Here is a 26,949-nt window from a genome sequence, read left to right as displayed (position 1 = left end):
ATGTCTGCCCTGAGAACTCTACGTGCCTGTAACAATAGAGATGCAAGCAACAGACAAAAAGATTATGGACTTAATTCATTTCACACACGAAAAAAAGAATTTAAATGACAAAAGCAAACATTGGGACAGTGTAAATGTAAATAAAATACTCCATCTACAGTGTGTAATTCATTTTTAAGGTTTAACTGAGGTTTAATTTACCATTTTGAGAGAAAGTGTTGAATATAATCGTAAAGAACAAATGGAACAAAAGACAAAATTGAACAAATGAGAATTGTATGAATTTAACGAAGGTTTCCATGAGAGAGTGTAAAATGTAAGTGATCTTTGGGCGTCGACTGCTTCAGTGCTGGAAATAACATAATACAGAACATAGTTTGAAGTGTGCTTGATACCATTAGTAAATAGTAAAAGTACTGCACTTAAGTAAAACCTTTAAGTATCTGTGCTTTGTATTTTACAGTGGATACAAACTTGTATTCCTCTACATTTGAGAGCAGATATCTGAACTTTCTCCACTACTTTTTTGAACTTTCTGTTTTGTTAGAGCGTTATTTTTAGCACATTGGTGGTGGCGTGCTGCAAAAAAGAGTTCAAGTTCTGGCTTGAGCAAAGAAAAATATACAACAAAAAGTCTAGAAACATTGAAAAAACGTTTTAAATTTCACCACATTTCACATTTTAATAGTTTAGTACTTTTACTTTTTACTCTAAAAGCATGTACTTTAATACTTTAAGACTTTTATATGTGATACTTTTATTTCTACCTGAGTAATTTCTTAATTTACGTAATTAACAAAACTATGTACTTTATCCACCACGTTAATGCAATAGTAGAGATTGTAGTTGTAGTAGTAGTAGTAGGTTCTTTTACATTATCTGGCATTGGAGATTGGGCGATTTCACTTTTACATCTTCTCTTTCTGATTTAAATATAGAAAACGAAAAGCACTTTTGGTCCCCTCGTCCCCTGAGCCGTGGCCTGAGGAACCGTTTCAGTTCCACCTCAGTTTGTGCTAAATAATTCACAATATTATAACACCTCTTTACGTTCACAATACCCTAGTGTTTTCAGAATTGGGTTATACAAAAAACTAAATACAGCATGTTCTGAGGTCACATTGTGCTCTGGTAGTTATGTCCAGTCTCTTCTCTGTCGGGGCTGAAAATGAGCGGCTCTTTCTCAGGAAGAGCAAACCAGGTCCTCCAGTTGCGCACGTGCAGCCAGGTGGAGCCGCTGTATTTGTATTTGTATTTGGTGTGCATAACCACAGCAGCCAAAGCCACAGACAGGAGCCCGCCACACACGGCCGCCAACAGCAGCCACGCCCAGACCCCCTGCAGCGCCTCCAGGTACGGACGCATGGCCTCCGACAGCCGCTGGTCTGAGGAGAGGAGAGAGATGAGAGAGGTGGACCTGAATACTCTACATTCATTATTTTAAAATAGTTTGAATACAATTGTTTTAAAAAGACAAAATAATATAAAAAATGTAATTGAAGCAATTTGTTGTATTTATTTATTTATTTTGTTATTTCTTATTATTTTCCTTATTTTCTTTCTTTATGCTGTTTTCTTTTTCTTTTATTTATTTTATTTACTTATTTTATTCATTTATTTTATTTATTTGCACCCTGAGGAAGGCCACGTTAGAGCTGAAACACATTGGTGCGTATTTTAAACTTAAAGCCATGTTGCAATAAAGGGTTTTTAATTATTTTTCCTTGTTTTTTTTGGTCTGTGGAAATACTCAACTAATTAAGTTTTCGCCACAATTTATACCCGCATAGACAACTGTTTCTTTTTCCTTGAAACGAATCACCCCTTCTCTCCAATTGAGCACCTGTTTTAATTTTACAATTTTCTCGGACTTCAGTAACCACGCAGGGCTCCTCATTTCTAATTTTTTCTCATACGAATGCAACGTGTTTAGCTCTTGCTAATACCTAACTCCTGTCGCTGGTTGGGCTTTTTGCTACGAGGTTTAAAACAATATAAAAGCACAGTCTTAAGTCTTGAAACTCATATTTAGCATTTCAGCATTCCCTCGTTCAACACATATACACAGATTACAATAACCAACAAAGCAGATTATGAAGCACAGGATCAGATCATAATCACTCAGCCCTAATACACATTTTTTTTTTAATTTCCCTTTGCATCCTTTTTTCTCAAATTCACAAATGGATGCCACAAACCATTGATTTAGTTCATTCTTTTAGCTTTCACTCACATACTCAATCCAATACTCCAATTATTAAATGTATTTGCACTGCACTACACTGCTAGCCCTGAACATGTGCAATACTGATGTAACCATGTGCAATACATCATATTCATGTGCAATACTGAATCAACCATGTGCAATACCTGTAAATAAGAGTGTTCTATTTTGTTTTATTATACGGTTTACTTACCTGCTAATAGTATTACCTAGTCTTGTGCTAGTTATTTTCACTTTATTTTATTTTATTCTATTATCATTATTTTATTATTATTATCTGATAGTTATCTTTATTTTTTATTTTTATTTATCTATTTTATTTTATTTCCCCCCCTCCATTCCCTATTAAGATAGGAGAGGAGTTTCGTGAATAAGAGTTTTTTTGTTTTTGTTCATAAAAGTTCTATTAAGAGTGTGTTTTTGAAACTTCTATAATCTGTCTTTCCTCCTGTTTCTACTGCGTTGCAACAACAAAATCCCCCCTTGTGTGGATATTAAAGGATTATCTTATCTTATTTAATTGAACTACAACATCACATTATTCCTTTTGTTGTTTTGAGTTGAATGAAAAGATTGAGAACAAAACCACATTAAGCGTTCACCCTAAATGAGAGCCCTTTGTTGACATGTCCCGACTTACTCGGATCCAGTAGATGTGAGTATTCATATCCCAGGTCTTTGCTGGAGGTGAAGAACTCCCTGGTTCTGTGCAGAGGCAGAAAGGGCACCATGAAGTACCCGCCGTTGTGTCCGATGGGAGCGTTTGATTCCGGGTACTGGGACGGGGCCGGTCTGTGCCTCCGCAGCCACTGCTCGTAAATGCTTCAGGAAAAACACAGAGATCCAGAAGAAATAATAAGTCAGCAGTGGTACATTTCACTGAGAGAAGATAAAATAGGTGTGAGTTGAGCAATATTTTTGTCAAATCAGAACAAAAAGTTGACCTCGCTCCCTGTAAGAATGTATTTTGAGCAATAAAATGCAAAATAAATAAGTCTAATGCCACTCCAGAACCATTTCCCCCGAATCCTTTCTTGCGTTTGAGTGAATCGTTGTCATGTTTGTTCTCTCGTGTACGATGTTGCTCTTACCAGTCGACAAAAGCGTGATGCAGGAGGAAGATGGGGTCGTTGGCAGATCCTTGGACCGACGACATTGACCCGTTCATGAAGACGTGGAGGGCGGCGTGCAGAGACATGCGGCTGCTGCTCCCTGTCCCGGCGCGAGGGTCTCCAAATCCTGCAGGGACAACGGCTGCTTTAGATCGAGGGGCTGCAAACAGTTATCACGACCAAAGAGATTTCAAGTATACTTTCCCTGTTGTACATGGTTTATAAACTAGCATTAAATCAGAATCAACCCAGGGATAAACCAGGACTAAATCTGTAATAAAACAAGACTCAACTGGCAATAAAACAGGACTAAACCACTTGAAAACAGACAAGAAACTAAAAACTACACCAGCAGAAAACAGAGACTAAACCAGGACTAAACTGGGACTGAAGAGCTTTTTATTACTGTGCTTTTAGTTTATTGTTTTCACAGTTTGCTGTTTCTGAATTTAAGACAAACGTTGGGACAAAGCAAAATGTAAGTAAAATGATAAAAAAAAAAAAAAATATATATATATATATATATATATATATATATATATATATATATATATATATATATATATATATATATATATATATATATATTCCTATAACTAAGATTGAATTAACCATTAAGAGAAAAAGTATTCAAGACTCAGAAAACCAGCAACACACCAGGAATAAACCAGCATAGCACCAGGAATAAACCAGCAACACACCAGGAATAAACCAGTAACACGCCAGGCATAAACCAGCAACACGCCAGGCATAAACCAGTAACACGCCAGGCATAAACCAGCAACACGCCAGGAATAAACCAGCAACACACCAGGAATAAACCAGCAACACGCCAGGCATAAACCAGCAACACGCCCGGCATAAACCAGCAACACACCAGGCATAAACCAGCAACACACCAGGCATAAACCAGCAACACACCAGGAATAAACCAGCAACACACCAGGCATAAACCAGCAACACACCAGGAATAAACCAGCAACACGCCAGGAATAAACCAGCAACACACCAGGAATAAACCAGCAACACACCAGGAATAAACCAGCAACACACCAGGCATAAACCAGCAACACACCAGGAATAAACCAGCAACACACCAGGAATAAACCAGCAACACACCAGGAATAAACCAGTAACACGCCAGGCATAAACCAGCAACACGCCAGGCATAAACCAGCAACACGCCAGGAATAAACCAGCAACACACCAGGAATAAACCAGCAACACACCAAGAATAAACCAGCAACACACCAGGCATAAACCAGCAACACACCAGGAATAAACCAGCAACACGCCAGGAATAAACCAGCAACACGCCAGGAATAAACCAGCAACACGCCAGGAATAAACCAGCAACACGCCAGGAATAAACCAGCAACACACCAGGAATAAACCAGCAACACACCAAGAATAAACCAGCAGCACACCAGGAATAAACCAGCAACACACCAGGAATAAACCAGCAACACACCAGGAATAAACCAGCAACACGCCAGGAATAAACCAGCAACACGCCAGGAATAAACCAGTAACACACCAGGAATAAACCAGCAACACACCAGGAATAAACCAGCAACACACCAGGAATAAACCAGCAACACGCCAGGAATAAACCAGCAACACACCAGGAATAAACCAGCAACACGCCAGGAATAAACCAGCAACACACCAGGCATAAACCAGCAACACGCCAGGAATAAACCAGCAACGCACCAGGAATAAACCAGTAACACACCAGGAATAAACCAGCAATAAACCAGCAACACAACAGGAATAAACCAGTAACACACCAGGAATAAACCAGTAACACACCAGGAATAAACCAGCAACACACCAGGAATAAACCAGCAACACACCAGGAATAAACCAGCAACAGTCACTCAGATCATTAAACAAGAAAGCAAATAAGTCCAGAATACCACGTACTGCACACTAATACTCATTGTACGTGATTCACAGTTATAAATTCCAAGTAATCTACATAACGTAATGTACAAATCTACTCCAGTTGCATCAGTGCTACTGCGTCCTCCATAACTGGACTGTCCCTGAAGCAGAGACAGATGGACAAACTTGACCCGACCTTCCAGAGTATTCCTGAAGCTCATGTTGGCAGTGCGATCCATGGCGCCGGTGTCGTAGTTGGTTAAACTCAGGGCAAACTCCACATCTGCTGAGGTGGGCAACCGCTCCACAACGTTCCGGTTGTGGTTGCCCGGGTTACGGCGCAGCGGGCCCTCCGGACGGGCATCACACAGGACGCCTCTGCTGTTGTAGTCCTCAGAGCGAGAGCACAGCACCTGGGCACACATCATGTACATCATGCACAACAACTACAATAGATATTATATAACAGAAAGGTGCATAAGAGAATAAGTACATTTGAAATGGTGTACTATTTAAACCTTATGAATCCATTCAAAGAAATGTGTATTGAATACAATGTATCTCAATACTCATGACATTGTAATTCAACTAAATGAATAATTCATATTGTTATAAATACACTGGCCCACAACAGCAACTCTTTTGTTGTGTAATATTTAAAAAATAAATCATACAATTCTCCTAACCAGACCAAGACAATCAACACATTTTAATAATCTGGCGCCTGCATCTGACTCTAAACCGTAAGCGAAATGTGTATTTAAAATGCTGCTTTCTGCTCTTAAGCATCAGGTTTTTAAATAATGCATTTATATAACGTGGGTTGGCGCTAAAAGGTTTTAACCAGAACTCAGTTTCCCTCTTGAATGATGTAAGTGCCTCTTTGTAAAAGTAAACACACTTTACCCTCCAGGAGGAGAAGACTGATCCCGGGCTGAGGATGCTGGGGTCCCGGGGGTGTCGGGCCCCCATCAGCTCATCCGTGCACACGTCACAGCCCTGTGCGTCGCGCCAGTCCCAGTACGGGATAGAGAAACTCATGTCTCCAGTCATCCTCCTGATCTCACGCTCCCAGTGAAGCAGGTAGACCCTGTGCCAGGGCAGGAACCCCGGGGCCCAGTGCGCAAAGTCCACATTAGTCCAGACATTCCCGGGCCCACCCAAGAGGGCATTTCGAGACACATAATAATGCATCCACACAAACACGTCATACACAGACACATCAGTAAACAGAGGAGTTGAACCATTCTGCATTTCCTGGAAGGTGCCAATGGGAACAACATAGTCTTGGCTGAGAGTCTGTTTGGCTAAATTCAGATAGGACACGAGCTGGATCCTCTCCGCTCCGGACAAGTGAAGAATGTTCCTCCTCAGAGACTCCCTGCGTTCATGGCAGTTCACCCCAAAGAACCCAAACTTACAGTCTCCGCAGTTGTAGCCCATAAAGTCCCCTGTACACTGACACGTCCTGTTGTAGAAAACCAGCGGCCACTTCTCTCTGTCGTCCAGGCCGGAGAACGGGTACTGAGGCCCGTCCGGTTCCTGGGACACCTCCACGTCCCGGCAGAAGCCCCGTCCCGAGCTGGCTCCACAGGCCGAACCGTCTCCGTCCCATGAGGGGCAGCACTCCTTGGACAGCAGGGCGTCCCGACTGGCACACGCCCGAGGGAACTGTTGACAAGAAGGTGCGAAACAGATCATCAAACTAGCAAAGCGTAACAGCCACATTATCTCAAGATTTCAAGCTCGAACATCTGAGAAACAAGCTTGAAATCCAACCAGCGTCAAACTTTGAAATGCCTTGTGATACTGGCCGGGGCTTAAATTCCTCTGGACTCCCCTCCTCCTCCTGTGGGGCAGTCACATGCAGCACTGCCCCGGGATAAGCTGAATGATGGGGCAATCAGCTGAAAAACATCTTCCTCTTTGCATTTTATAAGAAATAAGTCATTATAAATCTGACGAACGATAAATCTAAATGTCATAATGTACCTCCAAACTAATTTAGGTTAGTTTTGTATTTTAAAGCGGTGTGAGATGCGGTGATGGGTGTAAATGTTTAGAAATGAATTAATTTAACTAGCGGGACAAAAAATACTAATAATTAATTCATAATAAAATAAAACCATTTGTGGGGGGAATAAAAAAGAATAAAGCATTTGATAATTGCTAAGTCTGAATATTTCTATCACAGCTGCATAGATCTAATATTCTGGATGTGTGTGAACTAAATTAATTTAAATAAACCATCATTTTAATAATTTTAATAGTGAGATTTTGACCTTTAAATGTCAGCTGTGAGGGGAATGTGTGGAATTTACTGATGGTGTTGTCTCACACCCTGCGCTGGGACCAGTTTGTTAAATCAGGGTTTACTAAATCCCAGCCGCTCGTTCTTTACTATTATAGAGCCTTAAATGCTTCAGTCCATGTGCGGGACGAGGGACCAAGTGTCTTACTTTGCAGCAATCGCATCCACACACAGGAAGTTAAGACAAAAAGACACAAGAAATCAAGAAGGAGAAGTTGAAGTAGTTGTAGAAAGCAGTTAATCCCGGCTACTTTTCTGTCAGTGCTGGATTAAGGTGATATTATACACAGTATAAAGTATATACGTTCTACTGCCACAGTCTTAAAAACTTTGAACTGGATGAACTGTTGACAGGGGATGGATACACTGTGAGTTAAACTCAAACAACAAGAAGAAAACAGCATTATGTTTATTTATAAAGCTCTTGTTGGTATTTTGTCATTGAATATTAGGTCAAGTATTCCTCAGTTGAGATCTCAGGACATCTTTATATCACAGTTACACTGTGTCAAACAGAGACAGGCAAAAAGGCCTTAAGCAACTTTGCTCCCAGTTTGGAATAAAACACAGAGATTTCAATGAGATAATGCCATGACTTTTAATGAATTTAAGCACTGGTTAAAGATGACCCGCTTTACCCCATAGTGTGTGTTATTAAATGTTTTTATTGACCTTTTACCTAGATATTCTGTGTCACTGTTTGTTTTATGTGTTTTGTATTTGACAGGGCTCTCGAGAAATAGAGCTTTTCCCCTGTATTCATAAACTGATACTAGAATATTTGAAAGGTTAGAAATTAAATTGAATTGTATCAATAAATAAAGTAAACTATATGTTTTTCTCAGTTCTGGTGACCGGAGCCTAGTCCAGCAACAATGGAGCTTCCATTCCATATGTCTGATGATTCCAATCTCATTTGATCCAAAGTAACTTTTTTATTGACATTTAAGTATTTGGTATAGAGTGAGTAAGAGTACGCAATTTAACGTCTTAGATTATTAGTGTAAGACTGGATCATTTAGGCAATTCTGAATCAAATCACCCTCAGTTCAATAAGAACATTGTGTATTTGACCCTTCACCTCTGACACACTTTGTTTCCTCTTTACTTTTTCAAGCCCGAGGATCCTCCTAAAACCGCCTCATGTGACTAGAGTTCAGTCTTTTACTACGAACCAAGACTTAACACTACAACATTGTGTATTGAGTCCTGGTACAGGTTTAGTTCCACAGTGGTGGAACTAAAGAAAATCTCACACTATATCATTATATCAGTTACAATATGATAAGATAAGATAATCCTTTATTGTCCCACATGGGGAAATTTCATTGGTGCAACGCAGGAAGATACAGAAGAAAAGAACAGATCACTTATAGGAAGTCTGAAAAACACTTTCAGCAGAAGATCTCCTATAAACAAAAACTCCCTTAGACAAATAAATAAATACATACATAAATACCATTGCATGTGATCCCAACAGTAATTGCACATGAATATGTTTCACGACAGCACATAGATTGCACATGAATTTCACAGTAATTGCACATGAATCACAACAGCAATTGCACATATGACGGAATTGCACATGGTTAGGTCAGTATTGCGAGTGTTCAGGACTAACAGTGTTTGTTATGAAGTCTGACAGCAGCAGGAAGGAAAGACCTGCGAAACCTTTCCTTCACACAGCGAGTCTGTGACTGAAGCTGCTCTCCAGAGCGGACAGAGTGTCCTGCATGGGGTGAGACTCATGGTCAAGCATAGATGTGAATCTAGCCAGGACCCTCCTGTCCCCCACCTCCTGCACCGAGTCCAGAGCGCAGCCCAGGACGGAGCTGGACTTCTTGATGACTTTATCCAGTATCTTCCTCTCCCTCTCTGTGATGCTGCTGCTCCAGCAGGCCATACATACAGGAGGGCTGATGCCACCACAGAGTCGTAGAAGGTCTTCAGGAGTGGCCCTGTCACTCCAAAAGACCTGAGTCTCCTCAGGGGGTAGAGCCGACTCTGGCTCTTCCTGTACAGTGCGTCCGTGTTATGAGTCCAGTCCAGTTTGTGGTTCAGATGAACACCCAGATACTTGTATGAGTCCACTCTCTCAATGTCCCGTCCCTGGATGTTCACTGGTGAGGGGGCAGTGGAGTGGCGTCTGCGGAAATCCACCACCATCTCCTTGGTCTTCCCCGCGTTGATGAGGAGGTGATTCCGCTGACACCAGTCCACAAAGTCCTGAGCCAGTCCTCTGTACTCCGCGTCATCGTCGTCCGTGATGAGTCCGATGATGGCAGAGTCATCAGAGAACTTCTGCAGGACACAGCTGTCCGTTTCATGTCTGAAGTCTGCAGTGTAAAGGGTAAAGAGAAAGGGCGCGAGGACAGTGCCCTGGGGCGCCCCCACACTGCAGGTCCGAGTGTCAGACACACAGTTCCGGGCTCTCACAAACTGGGGACGGTCTGTGAGGTAGTCCAGGATCCACTCTGCCAGGTCATACTCCACACCAGCCGTCTCCAGCTTGTCCCTCAGGAGCAGCGGCTGGATGGTGTTGAAGGCGCTGGAAAGATCGAAGAACAGAATCCTCACAGAGCTGCCAGGCTTTTTCAGGTGAGAGAGAGAGCGGTGCAGCAGGGAGATGACGGCGTCCTCCACTCCGATGCCAGACCGATATGCAAACTGCAGTGGGTCCATGGCTGAGCTCACGGTGGAGCGGAGGTGGTCCAGGACTAGCCGCTCCAGTGTCTTCATCAGGTGGGACGTGAGAGCCACTGGCCTGAAGCTGTTGAGGTCTTTGGTGCGCGGTGTCTTGGGCACAGGTACCAGACAGGAGGTCTTCCAGACCTGTGGTACCACCCTCAGCTTCAGGCTCATGTTGAAGACATGCTCCACAACTCCACACAGTTCATCTGCGCAGGACTTAAGGAGCCTGGGGCTGATGCCGTCAGGTCCTGCTGCCTTCCTCACTTTAATCCTCTTCAGCTCACTCCTCACCTGTGCTGCTGTGACAGTCAGTGGTTGGCAGGGGGACTGTGTGCTGGGGGGATGGGTAAGTCCAGGCGAAGTGGGGAGCTGATGGTCCGGGGCAGAGAAGCGAAGAGCAACAGATGCAGGGCATTGTCCAGCTGTGGAAGAGGGAGCATGCAGCTGTGCAGGGGGAGGGGCGGGTGACTGATCAAATCTCAAGAAGTGAGCATTTAAATCATTGGGGCCGGGGGATTTTGAAGCCCGAGATGGTTTTCAGGCTTCTCGGGCTTCAAGTAAACTTCTATGTAACTAATTAGAAATAGATTTTCTCTTAAAGAAACGAAAAAAGCACAATCAAGCACATTTGACCCCCGAGGCACCTCTGCTTTTCTAAGTAAACTGTAGCTCTGACGTCAGAGGCATCGTGTGTCTGGACAATGAGCCGTTTAACATGGAGGAATATAACCAACGTGACAAAATACTTCTGCTAATGTGCCTTTATGGCCCCATATCAAGATCACGTAAAAACAACAGTCTTTTCTTCCCAAGTTTATTTCAGAAAGCATCATCTTGTAACTTGTTATTGCTGGTATCACCTAAGACATTCCAGAAGAGGGCGCCATATGTCCAGAAATCACGTCCAGTCACAGTTTCTTTCATCAGTAAACCTTTATGTTTTGCACATTCATTTCAGTAGCCCATACTCTTTTCTTAACATTAACATGCAAAACAACAGCTTATGAACCTGGTTTCCAAAAATAAGTTATTTTGGCAGCTCTATGCAACCCGCAGTGTCACAAACAAAGTCATAACTGTGTTTAGGGGTTGACTTATGCACAATGATCTTTAGACCGCGCAGTTTTGCACATTTGAACCTGGAACCCGCATCCTCTGCATCCTCTGCATCCCCTGCATCCTCAGCATCCTCTGCATCCTCAGCATCCTCTGTTGCGCCTTGTTGACCGCGGCACCTGTTCGCGCGCCTTCAGCTCAGTTTCAGAGCGGATTCTCACTGCGCTGTTTTGGAGTAGGAGGATGAGCAGGAGGAGCGGGGCTCGGCATGCGTCAGAAAGTCAAACATGTTCAGAAACACGGTATTATCTGCTGCTATTTGCGGTTTGCTGTAGCCAGGCGTCAGACCGCGCGCGCGTGCTGCACATGGACTTATAAGAAGAGACAGAGCAGAGGATGAGGGAGACAAGGTAAGTTTCAAAGTGTCTGTCATGTGTCCAAATGTAGGCTAATGTTAAATACTGTGATTACTGAAACTGAAATGGGATAAACAAAAGGTTTGGAGGAGGATGTGATAAAGGGAATGTGTCCCCTGGGAATCGAACCCACGACCTGTGTGCTCAAATGTGACCCCTCAACTGCACACTTTTATTTTAAATGCAAACTTGTTATATGTTGCTTTTTAAAAATACTTTGTTCTTGGCTATAATGTTATGTTGATTATTACAATTGAAAAAGGATTTTACTGTATTTTTACAATCATGATATTTTAAAGATGTATTAGATCATTTGTCTCATTTAAGATTGTATTAGTTTGCCTGAAATGTTCCACAGTATGGCATCAGACTTATCTCCATGGAGGCGAGCAGGTCAGATCTGTGGAGAGGCGACTCTGGTCACAGTAAGAATGTGTTTCTTTAGGGAACAATAAAAAACACATCAATTGAACAAATGTAAGATGTTGTTTTTTAACCGTGAGCAAACATGACTCTGACTTGGCCTAGAGAAAGCTGCTCCTGCTTGTTTCCATGGAAATGTTGTTCCTTTAGCAATAATATTCCACAATATGGCATAAAACGTATCCATCTCCATGAAGAGTGTCGCAAATACGGTTTTAAATTCATATTTCCATAAAACCGTGCAAATATATTTCAGTGTCTCTTTAAGATCTCCTTTGTAATATTTGTCAAACAGATGATTGAGACGTACAGTATGTGTGGGGCTGCAATTTAACCCACCACTCATACGTTCCCCAAATGCACCAATACATGCTTTTTTCCTTCTTGTGCAGGTTTATAACTCCAGGCATTAAGTCCTCCATCCCAATTCATCTGTCAGGACATCGTTTGTAAAGCCAGAGAGGCAGGATGGCAGCAGGTGTTCGTGCAGTCGCCTCCGGGTCGCCGCACAGACAGGTCGTGCTCCTGTGGACGCTGATTCATCTTCTGGGGTCTGATCTGAACCTGTGGAGCCTAAATCACCGTGTGGGGGTCAGTGCCCAGAGCAACGAGAGGAGGGTGCTGGCTCACATACCCGGGGACATCATCATAGGAGCGCTGTTCTCCGTCCACCACCAGCCCCCTGCGGACAAGGTACATGTGTTCAGTGCTCTACCAATGGAAGGAAACGCCCTGAAGTCGTCTGATGCTGCTTGGGAATTGCAAAGTTAAATGGGGCAGTGTTTTTTCATCATTAGTTTACTTGTATTTGGATCGGTTCATACATGTTTGAGTAATCCTGTATTGTCCTGCAACTGAGACAATTCCAGTTTTCACCTACCACCTATCCACGCCCACATCCCTGTACTTAGTTCCAATCATAGTAATTGAAAAATGAATGATACATGTAGGGTTGTAAAAAGCCACCTTGTGCTGCTTGTGTGAAATGTCAGTTCTGCCGTTTTAAACAGGAAATCAATGGATCTCTTTTTTTAAGCGTTTTTTTATTTTATTTTTTATCAGTGTTGTAGTTTACAATGACCAAATGCAAAATAATGCTCTACGTATGTGATAGTTCATAGTTCAAGAGTCTGGAAAACAACAAAATATGTCTACTTTAAATACAGTAACATTGATTGTATTGATAGTAATTGTACTGTTTGGATAAGTTTATTGGGTTAATGGTTTTCAAGTATGCATTGTAAAAGTTCCATTTCTCTTTATTTTATCTCAAAGACTTCAGGTCTAAAACAGACCTAAATCTGGTCTTAACAGTTCATACAAAAAAAATTGCAAAACCTGAAATAAAAGATACTTAATGTATAATATCTACCCTGTGTTTATACCAGGACTGAGCAGAGTCATGTTTGTGATGCCTTTGTCTTGTTTTTGCCCAGGTTCATGAGCGAAAGTGCGGCGCCGTCCGTGAGCAGTATGGAATCCAGAGAGTGGAGGCCATGATGCACACTTTGGATCGGATAAACGCAGATCCCTATATCTTACCGAACATCTCCCTTGGCTGTGAGATCAGGTTTGGCTCCTCTGATTTTCTCGCTTCAACTTTTATTCAAATTCAACCTGCCAAAACAACAATCCATTAAACCTCAGGGATTCGTGCTGGCATTCTGCGGTGGCGCTGGAGCAGAGCATCGAGTTCATCCGAGACACTCTTGTTTCCAACGAGGAGGAGGACAACGCGGGCCGGTGCACTGCGGAGGGCGTGAGCATGCTGCTCCAGGGGAAGAAGCCCATCGTGGGACTGATCGGCCCCGGCTCCAGCTCTGTGGCCATCCAAGTCCAGAACCTGCTCCAGCTCTTCAACATCCCCCAGATCGCTTACTCCGCCACTAGCATGGATCTGAGTGACAAGGTACACACACACATACCTGGTCACACTATGCAGCATTACAGAACAATGGTGGTTAGTCATTTAAACTTAAGATAATCCTCCAGCTTGGTCCTCTTAACCAGGAGCCACATGAAGTATAATATACCATAATAAACATTATTACTGGGATTCAAAGACATTGCAAAGGACCCCCAAAGGTTGTTTACACAACAAGCAAAAAAGAAAATTGAGTTTGAAAGCAACTACTTAAGATATGTGTTAAATATAGTACTTTAGATTGGTATTGAGTTTACAGTCATTATATCGTTTACACAGAAAATATATTCACATTATAACCTTAAATGTATCAGGACACTGGGAGTACAGGCTGTGGACTCATGGAATCACTGCATCACATCACCATGTCTCCCCAGAGCTTGTATAAGTACTTCATGAGGGTGGTGCCGTCCGACATGCAACAGGCCAGAGCGATGGTCGACATCGTGAAGAGATACAACTGGAGCTACGTGTCTGCGATCCACACTGAGGGTGAGCGTCCTTGGTCTCCTTAGACTAGCTTTAAACAGAACAATTAGAGACAATTGCCCACCTGACAGTTGGTAGAACAATTCCCAAAGTGGCGTTGCCCTAAGGGCACTATGGGCAGGAGAAGGTCAAGTGGGTGATATGTTCTGTGCAGCACAATGCACTGTCCAGATGTCGTGCTTGAAGTCATTTAACGTTGCCCTTCCCCAGTACATTGTATGTTGTTGTGTCCTCTGTCTGTGACACTGTTGTCTAGATACTGGAGCCATTGTGTGTTTGGGGAATTCAATTGTAGCCTGACAAACCCATTGGCTAACATGTCTCCATTTGTCTGTCGTTGGGCAGCTCCAGCAAACGAAGTGGCTCATTTTCATCCGTCTGTCATAAAATGTGGAGAGAAGGAAAATGGTCTTATGTAAGGCAATATTAATGTCCTCAATTTCTGATTCTATCTTCATGTATAACCTTAACGTGTTTGTATATGGTCCCTGACAAATACATATATATCAAAACTCAAGCTACTGGTAATTACATTTACGGTTCTTGCATGGTGTTGATGTCCTGCCAAATGTACCATGTTATAATCACTGTATTTACCCATAAATGAGCACACCACATCAACCACCGCCCTCTGTGCTTTCAAATGTGTTGGTTTTCCTGTCGTCGTTGCACATAACACTAATGTAACATGCTTCTCAGGTAACTATGGCGAGAGCGGCATGGAGGCCTTTAAGGACATGGCGGCCAAAGAAGGGCTCTGCATCGCTCACTCGGATAAGATTTATAGTAACGCTGGAGAGCAGAGTTTTGACAAGCTTTTGCAGAAACTCCGAGGTCATCTGCCCAAAGCTCGAGTGGTGGCGTGTTTCTGTGAGGGCATGACTGTGCGCGGCATCCTGATGGCGATGAGGCGCCAGCGGCTGGTCGGGGAGTTTGTGCTGGTTGGAAGGTAAGTGTGACGAGATTTGGAATGTGTTTTTTTGATGTGACAGTACTGTGCAAAAGACTGACATGTGTTGTTAAAACTGTTAATACTAAATAGGTATTGATTTTTAGAACGTACTGTAATTACAAAGTGTCACAAATGTGTCTCAGTTAAATCCTCCAGTTATTCTCTTGCCCTCTGTTACAGCTGAAGCACTTCACATTCTTTAAGCGTCAAATCAGAACTTTGTGACAAAAAATAGACTTTACACACTGTTTTAATCTAAAACTGTGCAAGTTTGTGAGAGAAGGGAATAAGTTAGACACATTTAAATATGCACTTCCTCTTTCACGGTTCAAATAACAGGTACAGTAGGCAATAAAGCTCTACTGAAACCATAACTTATTTGTGTCGTTCACATGTCTCTCTTACACATATCATACTATAATAAAATGTTAACAACAACAACAGCAGCGACAGGGAGCTTCTGGTCTTCTCATGACCTCTGGCGCTCATGAGAACAGGTACAATTCACTTAGAAAAAGTGAATTGTACCTGTAGTGTTAAATGGTTGCACAGTACTGTACTCAAACGCTCACGTCTGCAAATGGCTGATGTGTTTGTGGTGTTCTTGTCCAATCCAGGCTTTGTTCAGATGTTGTCACCGAATATTGTTGACAAGACCATCTTTTTCCTTTCACCATTTTCTTCATCACATCTCCATCTCAGTCACGGGTAAAGTATTGTCTCTGGTGTTTCAAAAGAGGTAACTAAGCAATTCAATCAGCCAAATAATGTGGGCATCATTTGGCAGGAGAATTCAACCTCCAAGAATATCAGTCATTATTTTAAGGTTTGCTCCGGCTCGCTCTCATCCCTCATGTTCTATAAATGCCTTTCCTCATTAAGAGCTGCATTTGGAGGCTGTCGCTCAAACCTGACAGTAACATAAAGTAACCTTGAACTACATACAGCAAACCCGTCACACGGCGTTACCATGCAGAGGAGATTGTTATTATCACAGAGTATTTTTGATCCTCTGATGGCGGTATTGTGTTTGTGTCAAGTCATTCAGTCAGTTTATGTACAATAACAAGCTGTGTTTATGGATTGGGCTCATCATGCTTTTGAGGAGCTCGCTCAGTTTTGTGGATCAACCATTTTGATAGTGTGAAGTGCATTTCACACATTCACTCATTGTTATTCAGTCACATATTAATGTTCCCGCTGACACGGTGGTGCAGTGGTTAGAGTGTGGTTTGCCTTGATGGAAACCACAGACCAGAGTAAACAGTGGATTCTCTGTGAGTACTTTCCTCCAGCTCCTTTAAACAAGTCCAAAGAAATGCATGTGTGTCTGGGAATCTAAATGGACTCTTGAATGTACACTTTGTTCCAATAACTGTCATTAGTCACACAAAGGCCCATAATTGCTGCTGCATTTCCATGAAATCCATTTGAAGTTGGCCAATAGGACCATAGAGCCGGATGGAATCAGTTACATTGTGCGTTTTAATTCCCTAATGATCAGAAAGATAAAACAAGTGGGGATCTATCTGAGATACAGCCGGGCACATGAAAACCATTATAAAAATAAAGTCAAAATTGAATAGGATCGGTCTGTTAGCAACAGTTTTGTCAAACGTTCATATTTTTAGAAAATGTCATAAATATGGGAGACCTTTGTTACTGATATCACTCTCACTAGCTCTTGAACGTTCTCTAAAGGCCTCTCCAAAGCCGTGCTGAACTGAAGCAGCCCCAGTGAGTGTGAGGTAAAACGAGTCCATATTGAAAAGCATGTACACTGGAGCCTGTGTCTTCAGCTGTAGGAGGCAGGGCCCTGCTGCGTCCCGCTCCCTGCTTGGTCGGTCACTGCGTGGGATACACAGTGATCAGAGTCAAAGACTTTCAGCTCCATCAATACCTTTTATACCTGTGTTATTTCTGTGCCGACTGCTGCTTCAAGGATGTGTTATGAAATGATCTCCTGCCTCACAGAGAGAAACAAGACTCACATAGAACGCCCACTCAGCTGTTGTGTAAGGCAGTGCAGTTTGCTAAGTTTAATATGATTTTGTCTTGCCTTTTTATTCAGCACAGAGACAAGAGAAAGGGCTAGATTGATGCAAATGTGCATAATTTGTGGGATTGTGAGTAGTTTTGTCAAAGGCATGCTCACCGCTCAGTACAAGACATGAGACATCAGGCAGATTATTATCAGCACTGCCAGGTGAAGTGAAAAAAGATGATGTGTTCATGAAGGCACCTGTTAGTGGGTGGAATCTGTTAGCTCACAAGTGAACATCTTGTCGTTAAAGCAGAAAGGGCCAATGTGATGATGTGAGTGACATTGACAAGTGACACATTGTGAGGACTGGGCAACAGCGTCTGAGCATCTCATAACTGCTGTCATTTTAGCTTCTCCTAATCTGATGTGGTCAATATCGAAAAAGATATAATACATTTTTGACATCATCTGGAATCTGGAAAGTGTGTGTCACATTGTATTGCAATGAGCCACACGTGAAGGATTGTGTCTTAGGAAGCGTTTGTGTCCTTGCTCTTTGCAGTGACGGCTGGGCAGACCGGTACGATGTGACTGATGGTTACGAGAGAGAAGCAGCAGGAGGCATCACCATAAAGCTGAAGTCGGCCCATGTGACCTGGTTTGACGACTATTACCTGAATCTAAAGCCAGACAACAACTACAGAAACCCCTGGTTCCCAGAGTTCTGGCAGCATCGTTTCCAGTGCAGGCTGAGAGGTCACCCGCAGGAGAACGCCGTGTACAACCGCACCTGTACATGTCAGTGAGAACGTCAGCTATTCAGCGTAGAAACAGGGCTTCACGAGCGGAACAGTGATAAAGAACATAACAGTACTTAAAGGAGCGCTGTGTAACATTTCTGCTTGTCTCTGTGAAGATGTCATTGCTTTACCAAGAATGTTGCATGGTATAGCATTAACCCTATCAATCTCCATGAAGACAAGCAGGTAATGCCATAAGGCCAAGTCACAGGTAAGATCTGTGGAGAGCAAACCAGCTCAAGTAAGAACGCATACTGTGTGCTTTTTTTAAAGGAGACATATTATGCTTTATCAGGAACTTAGTGTTGAGCTGTATTATATATATAATAATAATAATAATAATAATAATAATAATAATAATAATAATAATAATAATAATAATAATAATAATAATAATAATAATAATAATAGTGAGCTTAAACAGCGTAGCAATAGTAGTAGTCGTGTTTCCGGTTCAAAACTGCAGAACATTTCACTGTAACAAGCAGCAGATTTTTATTTACGTGAATTTATTTTTGAAAAGTGGCTACATTAAGAACCCCACATGTGTCACTGGGGCTCTTCATTTGCCAAATCATTGTAACAAAGTACAGAGAAGTGGGCGTGGATAAGGGGTGGATGAAAACCGTACGTTTCTGAGCGCTGGAGCCTCAAATGCAGGACAATACATCATTAACGCAAACATGCACGAACCAATTAGAATCAGAATCAGAAAAAGGTTTATGTATTGCCATTGTCACTGAACTCAACACTGCACATTCCTGCAGGTTGTAGACCCCACACCAAAATCTAACATAATGCACTTCTGTAATGTGTTGTCCAGCCCGTCTTAAAACATGAGTATTGAATGTGTTCATTGTGATTTTTCTTACACAGGGAGAGAATCGTTGCGCCAACACTATGCCCAAGACTCTAAGATGGGCTTTGTGATAAACGCTATCTATTCAATGGCTTATGGTCTACACACCATGCAGCAGTCCCTCTGTCCAGGCTATAAGGTGTCTATTTAACAACGATAATGCTTCATTTGACATACAGTGCTATTCTTAGTAAATGTTCAATTGGACTTATTGAAATAAAGATGTATTATAATATAAATATATAAATATATATATATATATATAAACTATAAACTTCAGTAGGAGAAAATAACCTGCTCTTTGCCAATGATAAAACAGTAAAAAATGTTGATGTTTTCCCTAAATAATCAAGAATAATGCACACAGTTATTGATAAGCTCTCCAATGATCACAACATGTTGAAGAGCATTCATGTTTCTGTTATTTCTAGGGTTTGTGTGAGAACATGCGACCCATTGATGGAGGCAAACTGCTGGATTTCCTCATGAAAACGAACTTCACGGGTGTTTCCGGAGAGATTATTCACTTCGACCAGAACGGAGACTCGCCTGGACGGTCAGAAGAGATCGATGTATCATGTGATAAACTAAATACAAAAGGATAAAACTGCAATGACGTTTTGTATATTAACTACGCAGATACGAAATCATGAACTTCAAGCTGCTGGGAGAGGACGAGTACGCGTACATCCACGTGGGCAGCTGGGACCAGGGTGGACTCCAGATGAACGATGAGGAAATTTGGAGCAATAACAGTGAAATTATCCACTCCCTTTGCTCCGAGCCGTGCCAGAAAGGACAGATCAAAGTAAGTGATCCTCTGGAGTCAAAGACAACGGAGATACTGGCTCTTTTTACTCTTCTTCTTCTTCATTTTAATGCGAGTCGGGAAGTTTTCAGGCTGGAGCCCTTGGATGTTTAGTTGTCTGCATAGTATCCCAAACTAGTAGTACTTTATGTTAAAAACTTTGAAAATACTCAAAATGGATGCAGATATAAAACTTTTACGATTCATTTTATGATTATTTTGAGGAGAAACATAATCATTTTAAAATTGTTCACGATTTTGGACTCAAAAAAACAACAATAAAATCCTTAATTTGCTTTGTCAAAGACAATGCTTTACTGGCTTTACGAAATCCGACTTTCTGAATGAAAAAGTACCGTATTTTCCGGACTAAATGTCGCACCTTTTTTCATAGTTTTGGCCGTGGTGAGACTTATACTCCAGATCAACTTATATGTAATATTCGTTATTTTCACACTTGCAACCACTAGAGGGCGCTCTAGGCTCTAAGCGACGCAGAAGAAGAATCTGCACGTCCTCTGGCGTTTGTGGAGTTGTTTAGAAGTGACACAGAGGAAGAAGAATTCAGTGGATTTAGTGATTTGGGGTAAAACTGATGCTTTGGTAAACTTGTTAGCATGTTCTTTATGCTATAGTTATCTGAATAACTGTTCATATGTTACGTTAACATACCAGACACTTACCACAGTTCTGTCTGTGCATCATGTCGCTGAAGGTGTTAGCGTTAGCATACGTCATGTAGCTGAAGGTGTTAGTGTTAGTATACGTCATGTAGCTGAAGGTGTTAGCGTTAGCATACGTACACCTATTCACCATGTTCTCTAATCTGTTATTGTTTTAAATAGCATTTCAAGATGTTCTTGGTTTTGGATTTTATCAAATCAATTTCCCCCAAAATTCGACTCATACTCCAGTGCGACTTATATATGTTTTTTTCTTCTCTATTATGCATTTTTGAACTGATGCGACTTATACTCTAGAGCGACTTATAGTTCGGAAAATACGGTAATCATACATTGCACAAAAAAACGCCTGATTAAAAAAAGTACTTTCTATGTTATTTTGCTTTTTTGGACAACAAATTGATCTTGCTTGCCTTATTATTATCATTTATAGTGCTTACGATAATATTGTGACTTGAAAAATCCAGATCATCGATGCACTGAGTAATCATGACATTCCCATCGCTAACATACTTAAAACATACTTACTTATTATACTTTATATAATATATATATATATATATATATATATATATATATATATATATATATATATATCTGCCCTCTGTATTCTTAAGCTCTCTGGACTCAGCAGAGAAAGAGATCTTTAATGTAATCTAAGTCCTCTTTCCCCTGGCGAAAGGCGAATGGGCCATCTCCACAGTCAAAGTGTAAGATTAGCTACAGCAGAGCTCCTTCAGAGCTTTGTGTGTGTGTTCATGTGTGTGTGTTCATGTGTGTGTCCGTGTGTGTGCTCGTGTGTGTAGGTGATCCGTAAAGGAGAGGTGAGCTGCTGCTGGACCTGTACGCCCTGTAAGGAGAACGAGTTTGTGTTTGACGAATACACCTGTCAGGCCTGCACCCTGGGGTCCTGGCCCACCAACGACCTCACGGGTAAAACAACAGCGACACACGTATGAGACAGCGTCGTGACACCGGCCGAGTTAGATTTGAAAGTAGGTCGCACAGTTCTTAGATCCTGTTGCGTGTTACATAAACGAGCGGTTGCCAGACAGTTGAAACGTTGCCAGGTGAAGAGTTTTGAGACGAGATGAAGTTAAAACTGTTGAACAAAAACAAATGTGGATTGTGTGAGTACCATTTTTAACACATATCAAAAAAAAATGTTTTAAAGATTGTGCCTTTACCTTTGCAATTCAACCTCAAAAGAACACTGCCTTAAAATAAATACATAAAAAGTTTAACAAAAATAAAGAAGTAAAATGAATGAAATGTTCATCCTATTTAAATGTATTTAGTATCTGTTGATTTAAAGCAAAAACAATCGATTTTATAATGATTTAATTGGAATATATTGGCTAAATTGATTTAACATACAATATATTAAAGGAAAAAGTAGAATTAATATAACTAAATAAGGCCAATATTATTTTTGTATACTTAGTAGGTATTTATTACGGAAATATGTGCTCATTGTTTTCTGTTGTTTAGGTTGTGAGCCGATCCCAGTGCACTATCTTCACTGGGGAGATCCAGAGCCTATCGCTGCTGTTGTTTTCGCCTGTTTGGGACTTTTGGCAACCCTTTTTGTCACATCCGTATTCATAAAGTAAGAGCATTTCCAGAAATATGCCGTACTCTTTATGACGTAAAGTTCATTGTGTATGTGTACATCTTGTGTTGTGATAGATTTTGGGACACTCCTGTTGTGAAATCGTCCAGTCGGGAGTTGTGTTACATCATCTTAGCCGGGATATGCCTGGGTTACGTCTGCACCTTTAGCCTTATTGCCAAGCCCCACATCATCTACTGCTACCTCCAAAGGCTGGGCATCGGGCTGTCTCCTGCCATGAGTTACTCTGCGCTCGTTACCAAGGTATGTGATTCTATAGGATGAGAAAATACAGTGAAACATCATACCTGTCAATGATGGGTGGGACGAGATATAAAACACAATACTGAGACCACAAGAACAAGACAAGAGAAGATTTTGACAAATAGATACACCACCAATATCATGGGAAATGATATTAGGGCGATATAACTATATTTAGTGTAAATGTCCCAATACAATAGTGTATTAGTACGGCTTACATATGGATGTAGCATATAACTAAGAAAACTAAGAATAATGTCTTCTGTGGGTGGTAAAATAAAGCCCCTATCGAAGGTTATGCTTTTTAATGTGGGCTGAGGTCTCTCCTCATGATCTGGAAACCGACAATGGCATAAATTATCTTGGCCAGCTGTAAATAAAGCATTTCTCTTTTGTTTCAGACCAATCGTATTGCGCGGATCTTGGCCGGCAGCAAGAAGAAAATCTGCACCAAGAAACCGCGCTTCATGTCGGCCTGTGCTCAGCTGATCATCGCCTTCATCCTCATCCTGCTGCAGCTGGGGATCATCGTGGCCCTGCTCATCATCGAGCCGCCCCAGGTCTGTGCCCCGGGACAAGCACCATTGTATTTAGACATGGAGGAATACGCTGGAGAAACCCATTGAGAAATAAACAGATTTTTTTCTCAGGTGATCTATGACTACCCAAGCATCCGTGAGGTGCACCTCATCTGTAACCTCACCACTCTGGGGGTCGTGGCGCCGCTGGGCTACAATGGCCTTCTGATCCTCAGCTGCACGTTCTACGCCTTTAAGGTAATGAATGTTACACCAGGACAAGGTAGAGTCTTGCTGGTTATATAGGAGACGGAAATAATTCATTTACTGTATCTTGTCCCTTTATTGCAATTTATTTTTATTTTTTTAACCCAACAGACCCGTAATGTTCCTGCTAACTTCAATGAGGCCAAGTATATTGCCTTCACGATGTACACCACCTGCATCATTTGGCTGGCTTTTGTTCCCATTTACTTTGGCTCAAACTACAAGATCATCACCATGTGCTTCAGTGTCAGCCTCAGTGCCACTGTGGCTCTCTGCTGCATGTTTGTACCAAAGGTGAGAGCTTTATCTTTCAAAATCCCTCTGCTGTTATTATAGCTATAAGTGGCTGTTCTTGTAGGTGTACATCATGCTGGCCAAACCTGAGAAGAATGTGCGCAGTGCGTTCACGACCTCCACTGTGGTGCGAATGCACGTCGGAGACGCCAAGAAATCTGCTAAAGCCGTCAAGTCCTCCAGCAGCATGGCCAACTTCTTCCGGCGTCGAGCTTCTAGACCGGATAATATCAGGTACATGGAAATGATTAATTTGCTACACTTTTCAGTTAAAGCATGATTACAGCTGACAGGGAAAGTAAACAGCAGATATCCTGTTGTGGCTGTGGTTTATTGCATCGGTCATTTTCCTTTTCTAGACTGTTCTTTACTAAATGGTATTTTCATATGAACATTTAACCCACTGCAGCTGCTTTTATCTGAAACGGGAAAAGCAAGTAAACAAATGCTCCAGTCTGAATAAAACAATTGTCAGTCCAGTCCAGATGGGACGTTTACAGGTTGGACAGGTGCTTGTGGGACATGGTAGGCCTGTAGGACATCCAATAATATGTCATGATTCAGTCCAGTCCAGATGGGACGTTTACAGGTTGGACAGGTGCTTGTGGGACATGGTAGGCCTGTAGGACATCCAATAATATATCATGATTCAGTCCAGTCCAGATGGGACGTTTACAGGTTGGACAGGTGCTTGTGGGACATGGTAGGCCTGTAGGACATCCAATAATATATCATGATTGTGACCATCCTTATATTACATCCTTGTATTATAAGAGCAACAATAACTAAATTCACAGATTATTGTTGAATCACACAACAGGAAAAAATGCTTTCAAATCACAAAGAAATTACAGAATCTTTTTTTCTCTAAAGTTTAAACCAGCATATAGAGAATCAGAATCCATAGCAACAGGCAGATGACAAAGCTGAGATCAAGGGCTTGTTCACTGAGAAAAGGCTTCTTTATTTGGGTTAAACGCTCCCAGAGGAGACCTTCCTTTAAGGATTTCTCTTTCGAGAGAAGAGAAATGAAAAGGAGGTGGTTATAAAGCCGGGGGAAGGTATACACACGGTAAAGTAACAGTTTATGGTGTGCCTTAAGTCAAAATTACTTTCTTTTTATTTAACTAATACACACATGTTGCTTGTATTCAGGGCCATATTATCTATTATATTGCAGTTCATTTTTCACACTTGCCCATGTTTTACTTCCAAAACCCATTCACACATTTAGTATACAATTCGCTTTCCGTATAAACCATGTTGTTAATTTGTATAAAATTGTTTTACAGCTCCAATGGAAAATCTGTCACTTGGGCCCAGAACGAACGAAGCTACCGACCCAATCTGTGGAAACGTATGTCTTTCCATGTTAAGAAGAAGGATCCGATAGAAACTAATCAGACCGCCATTATCAAACCCTTTTCTAAAGCCAACTTGTCTGCTGACACTGGTGTACTACAGGACCACCAAGCGCCCATGGAGCCTCAGTCTTTCAACTGCTCCCCATCTCAGTCGCCTTTAGTTTGCCAGCAAGGAGCAAAAGGTAGAAGTTTCCAAGACGAGGACGCAGACGGAGCTTTGCCTGCGTATATGCCCAACCATTCGCTGAGAAGGAGAGTTGAGAGCCAAAGCAGTAATTCAGTCGACTGTGCAGATATCAGCGCTATCGGCGTCGGGGACATCGGTATAGGAATGATCAGCGGACACGTTCAAGGCATAACTATAATGGACCAGATCAGCTGCGTGGTGAACCGCTTCACCGCCAACATCAGTGAGCTCAATACCATGATGCTACCAGGAGTGGGCGCCGTCAACCCCAACAGCCCCCTGCCCATGTCCGGAGATACCAGCCCGTGTCCGCCGCAGCAGTACGTGACGTCCAAGAGCACGGTGACCACGTATGCCGAGGTGACCGCGGTGCCCGGCTTTTGCGAGAACCGGTCCGTGGACATGGTGTATCTGAGCGGGACTGGGGTGAGGCGGGGCAAGGACAGAGAGGACCTGGCAGCGCTCACCCCTCCGTCCCCGTTTAGAGACTCTTCGCTGGGGTCCAACAGCAGCTCTCCGCCCTCACTGACGCCCCCTTCTGACACAGAGTACGATCAGCTGCTGCTCAGGCACTACAGCCAGAGCTCCTCCTCACTTTGAACCGCTTTATAGAGTCACACTTTAAGCTACGAGGACTCGTAACTTCAGTAACGTTGTGTTTTCGACATTGTGTTATACTTTAAACATTTTGAACCACTAAATGGGCATTTACAAGTACAATCTTCTAGCTTTTTTTCAAATCTTTACATTTCTGTCTGAGAACGTAACCGGACAATACCTCTTGTTGCTTGATTTGGTGTTAAAGAATATTATGCTTTTAATAATAACCATTTAGATCATTATTTTACATTTCATTCAATTTGACCTGCAATATTGAAAACAGTTTGATATTGGAATCAGGTCTTTTGACTTCTTATTTAAAACAGCAGAGCTGATTGGGTGAGTGAGATTTACAGAGTAGGTGGGTGAGGATGGGGGGTAGGTGAAAACAGAAACTTTCTGAGCACTCAAGCCTTGAATGACACTTTGAGTAACCAATTGATGAGGGAATAACATAAAGTCAATTTGACGTAATATGTCACCTTTAATTATAACATTATTAACAGAAGAACCTTAGGATTTAGATATGAAGGATACATAATGTAGGGGACTTCTATAACATTTCTATAGGTTATATTTGACATTAAAGAGTGTGTAGCTTAGACGGTGCAATACTGTATTTGTTCAATTGTCATTTCTTCCCTAGTAAAAAACAAACCTCCATTATTTTCTTTCTGGACTAAAATAATCGTTGACCCGGTCGACATGGCTTTTCTGGGAAAGACATTAATTTTCAGAAAATATTGTGTTTTTTCTGAGGATGGACATTATGTACAGAACATTTTGTGACTTCAATGTTGAAAATGGACCAAAACAATCTTCTATCAAAACCAAGCTATGAATGTTCAGTTTACTTTGACTTTGAATATGATGTTTCACTTTTGCATGAGGCTGATTTTTGTTTCTATATCTAGTAAAAAACATATATATATTCATTTGTTTTTGTTGGCAGTAACACACGTTGTGCAATGAGGCTGTGTCAATGCAACTGAATCTTAATCTTGTGACAAACCAGGACATTTTTGCTAGAGGCATGTTCAGGACGAGATTGTGTGACTATAGCAATTGTTTCTTGTGATCATATGAATTACTGCAAGCTAAGAATATTTCTAGGAATGGGATTACTATTAGTTTTATATGGTCTTTTTCACTACTGTCTGGTTGAAGCTTAGATCAGCTGTATATTTGCATTTTGGAATGTGTTGTGTTTTTATATGGAATAAA

At 41.7% G+C, this 26,949-nt stretch overlaps 2 protein-coding genes across 2 annotated transcripts; one reads left to right on the top strand and one right to left on the bottom strand.

Moving 5' to 3' along the window:
- Positions 1 to 783: 783 nt before the first annotated feature.
- On the bottom strand, positions 784 to 7,008 carry LOC140360637 (tyrosinase-like). Its single transcript, XM_072445956.1, has 5 exons — positions 6,130 to 7,008; positions 5,420 to 5,636; positions 3,316 to 3,463; positions 2,865 to 3,046; positions 784 to 1,385 (listed from the first exon to the last, which is right to left on the bottom strand). The coding sequence occupies exons 1-5, from the start codon at positions 6,949 to 6,951 to the stop codon at positions 1,117 to 1,119; spliced, it is 1,638 nt and encodes a 545-aa protein (XP_072302057.1). The 5' UTR covers positions 6,952 to 7,008; the 3' UTR covers positions 784 to 1,116.
- Positions 7,009 to 11,640: 4,632 nt separating this feature from the next.
- grm5a (glutamate receptor, metabotropic 5a) lies at positions 11,641 to 25,996 on the top strand. The gene is made up of 18 exons (XM_072445954.1): positions 11,641 to 11,691; positions 12,513 to 12,813; positions 13,557 to 13,690; positions 13,768 to 14,029; positions 14,422 to 14,536; positions 15,233 to 15,482; positions 18,032 to 18,267; positions 19,146 to 19,267; positions 19,560 to 19,684; positions 19,768 to 19,936; positions 21,426 to 21,552; positions 22,111 to 22,228; positions 22,309 to 22,495; positions 22,897 to 23,055; positions 23,146 to 23,271; positions 23,392 to 23,574; positions 23,639 to 23,808; positions 24,867 to 25,996. The coding sequence occupies exons 2-18, from the start codon at positions 12,589 to 12,591 to the stop codon at positions 25,723 to 25,725; spliced, it is 3,567 nt and encodes a 1,188-aa protein (XP_072302055.1). The 5' UTR covers positions 11,641 to 11,691; positions 12,513 to 12,588; the 3' UTR covers positions 25,726 to 25,996.
- The last annotated feature ends 953 nt before the right edge of the window (positions 25,997 to 26,949 follow it).

This window comes from Eucyclogobius newberryi, unplaced genomic scaffold, assembly GCF_026437365.1.
Source record: "Eucyclogobius newberryi isolate DKJ021-1_F unplaced genomic scaffold, fEucNew1.0.hap1 SCAF_15, whole genome shotgun sequence".
Taxonomy (NCBI): Eukaryota; Metazoa; Chordata; class Actinopteri; order Gobiiformes; family Gobiidae; genus Eucyclogobius; species Eucyclogobius newberryi.
Note: the sequence above shows the minus strand (reverse complement) of the source record. Positions and strands in the feature narration are given on the sequence as shown.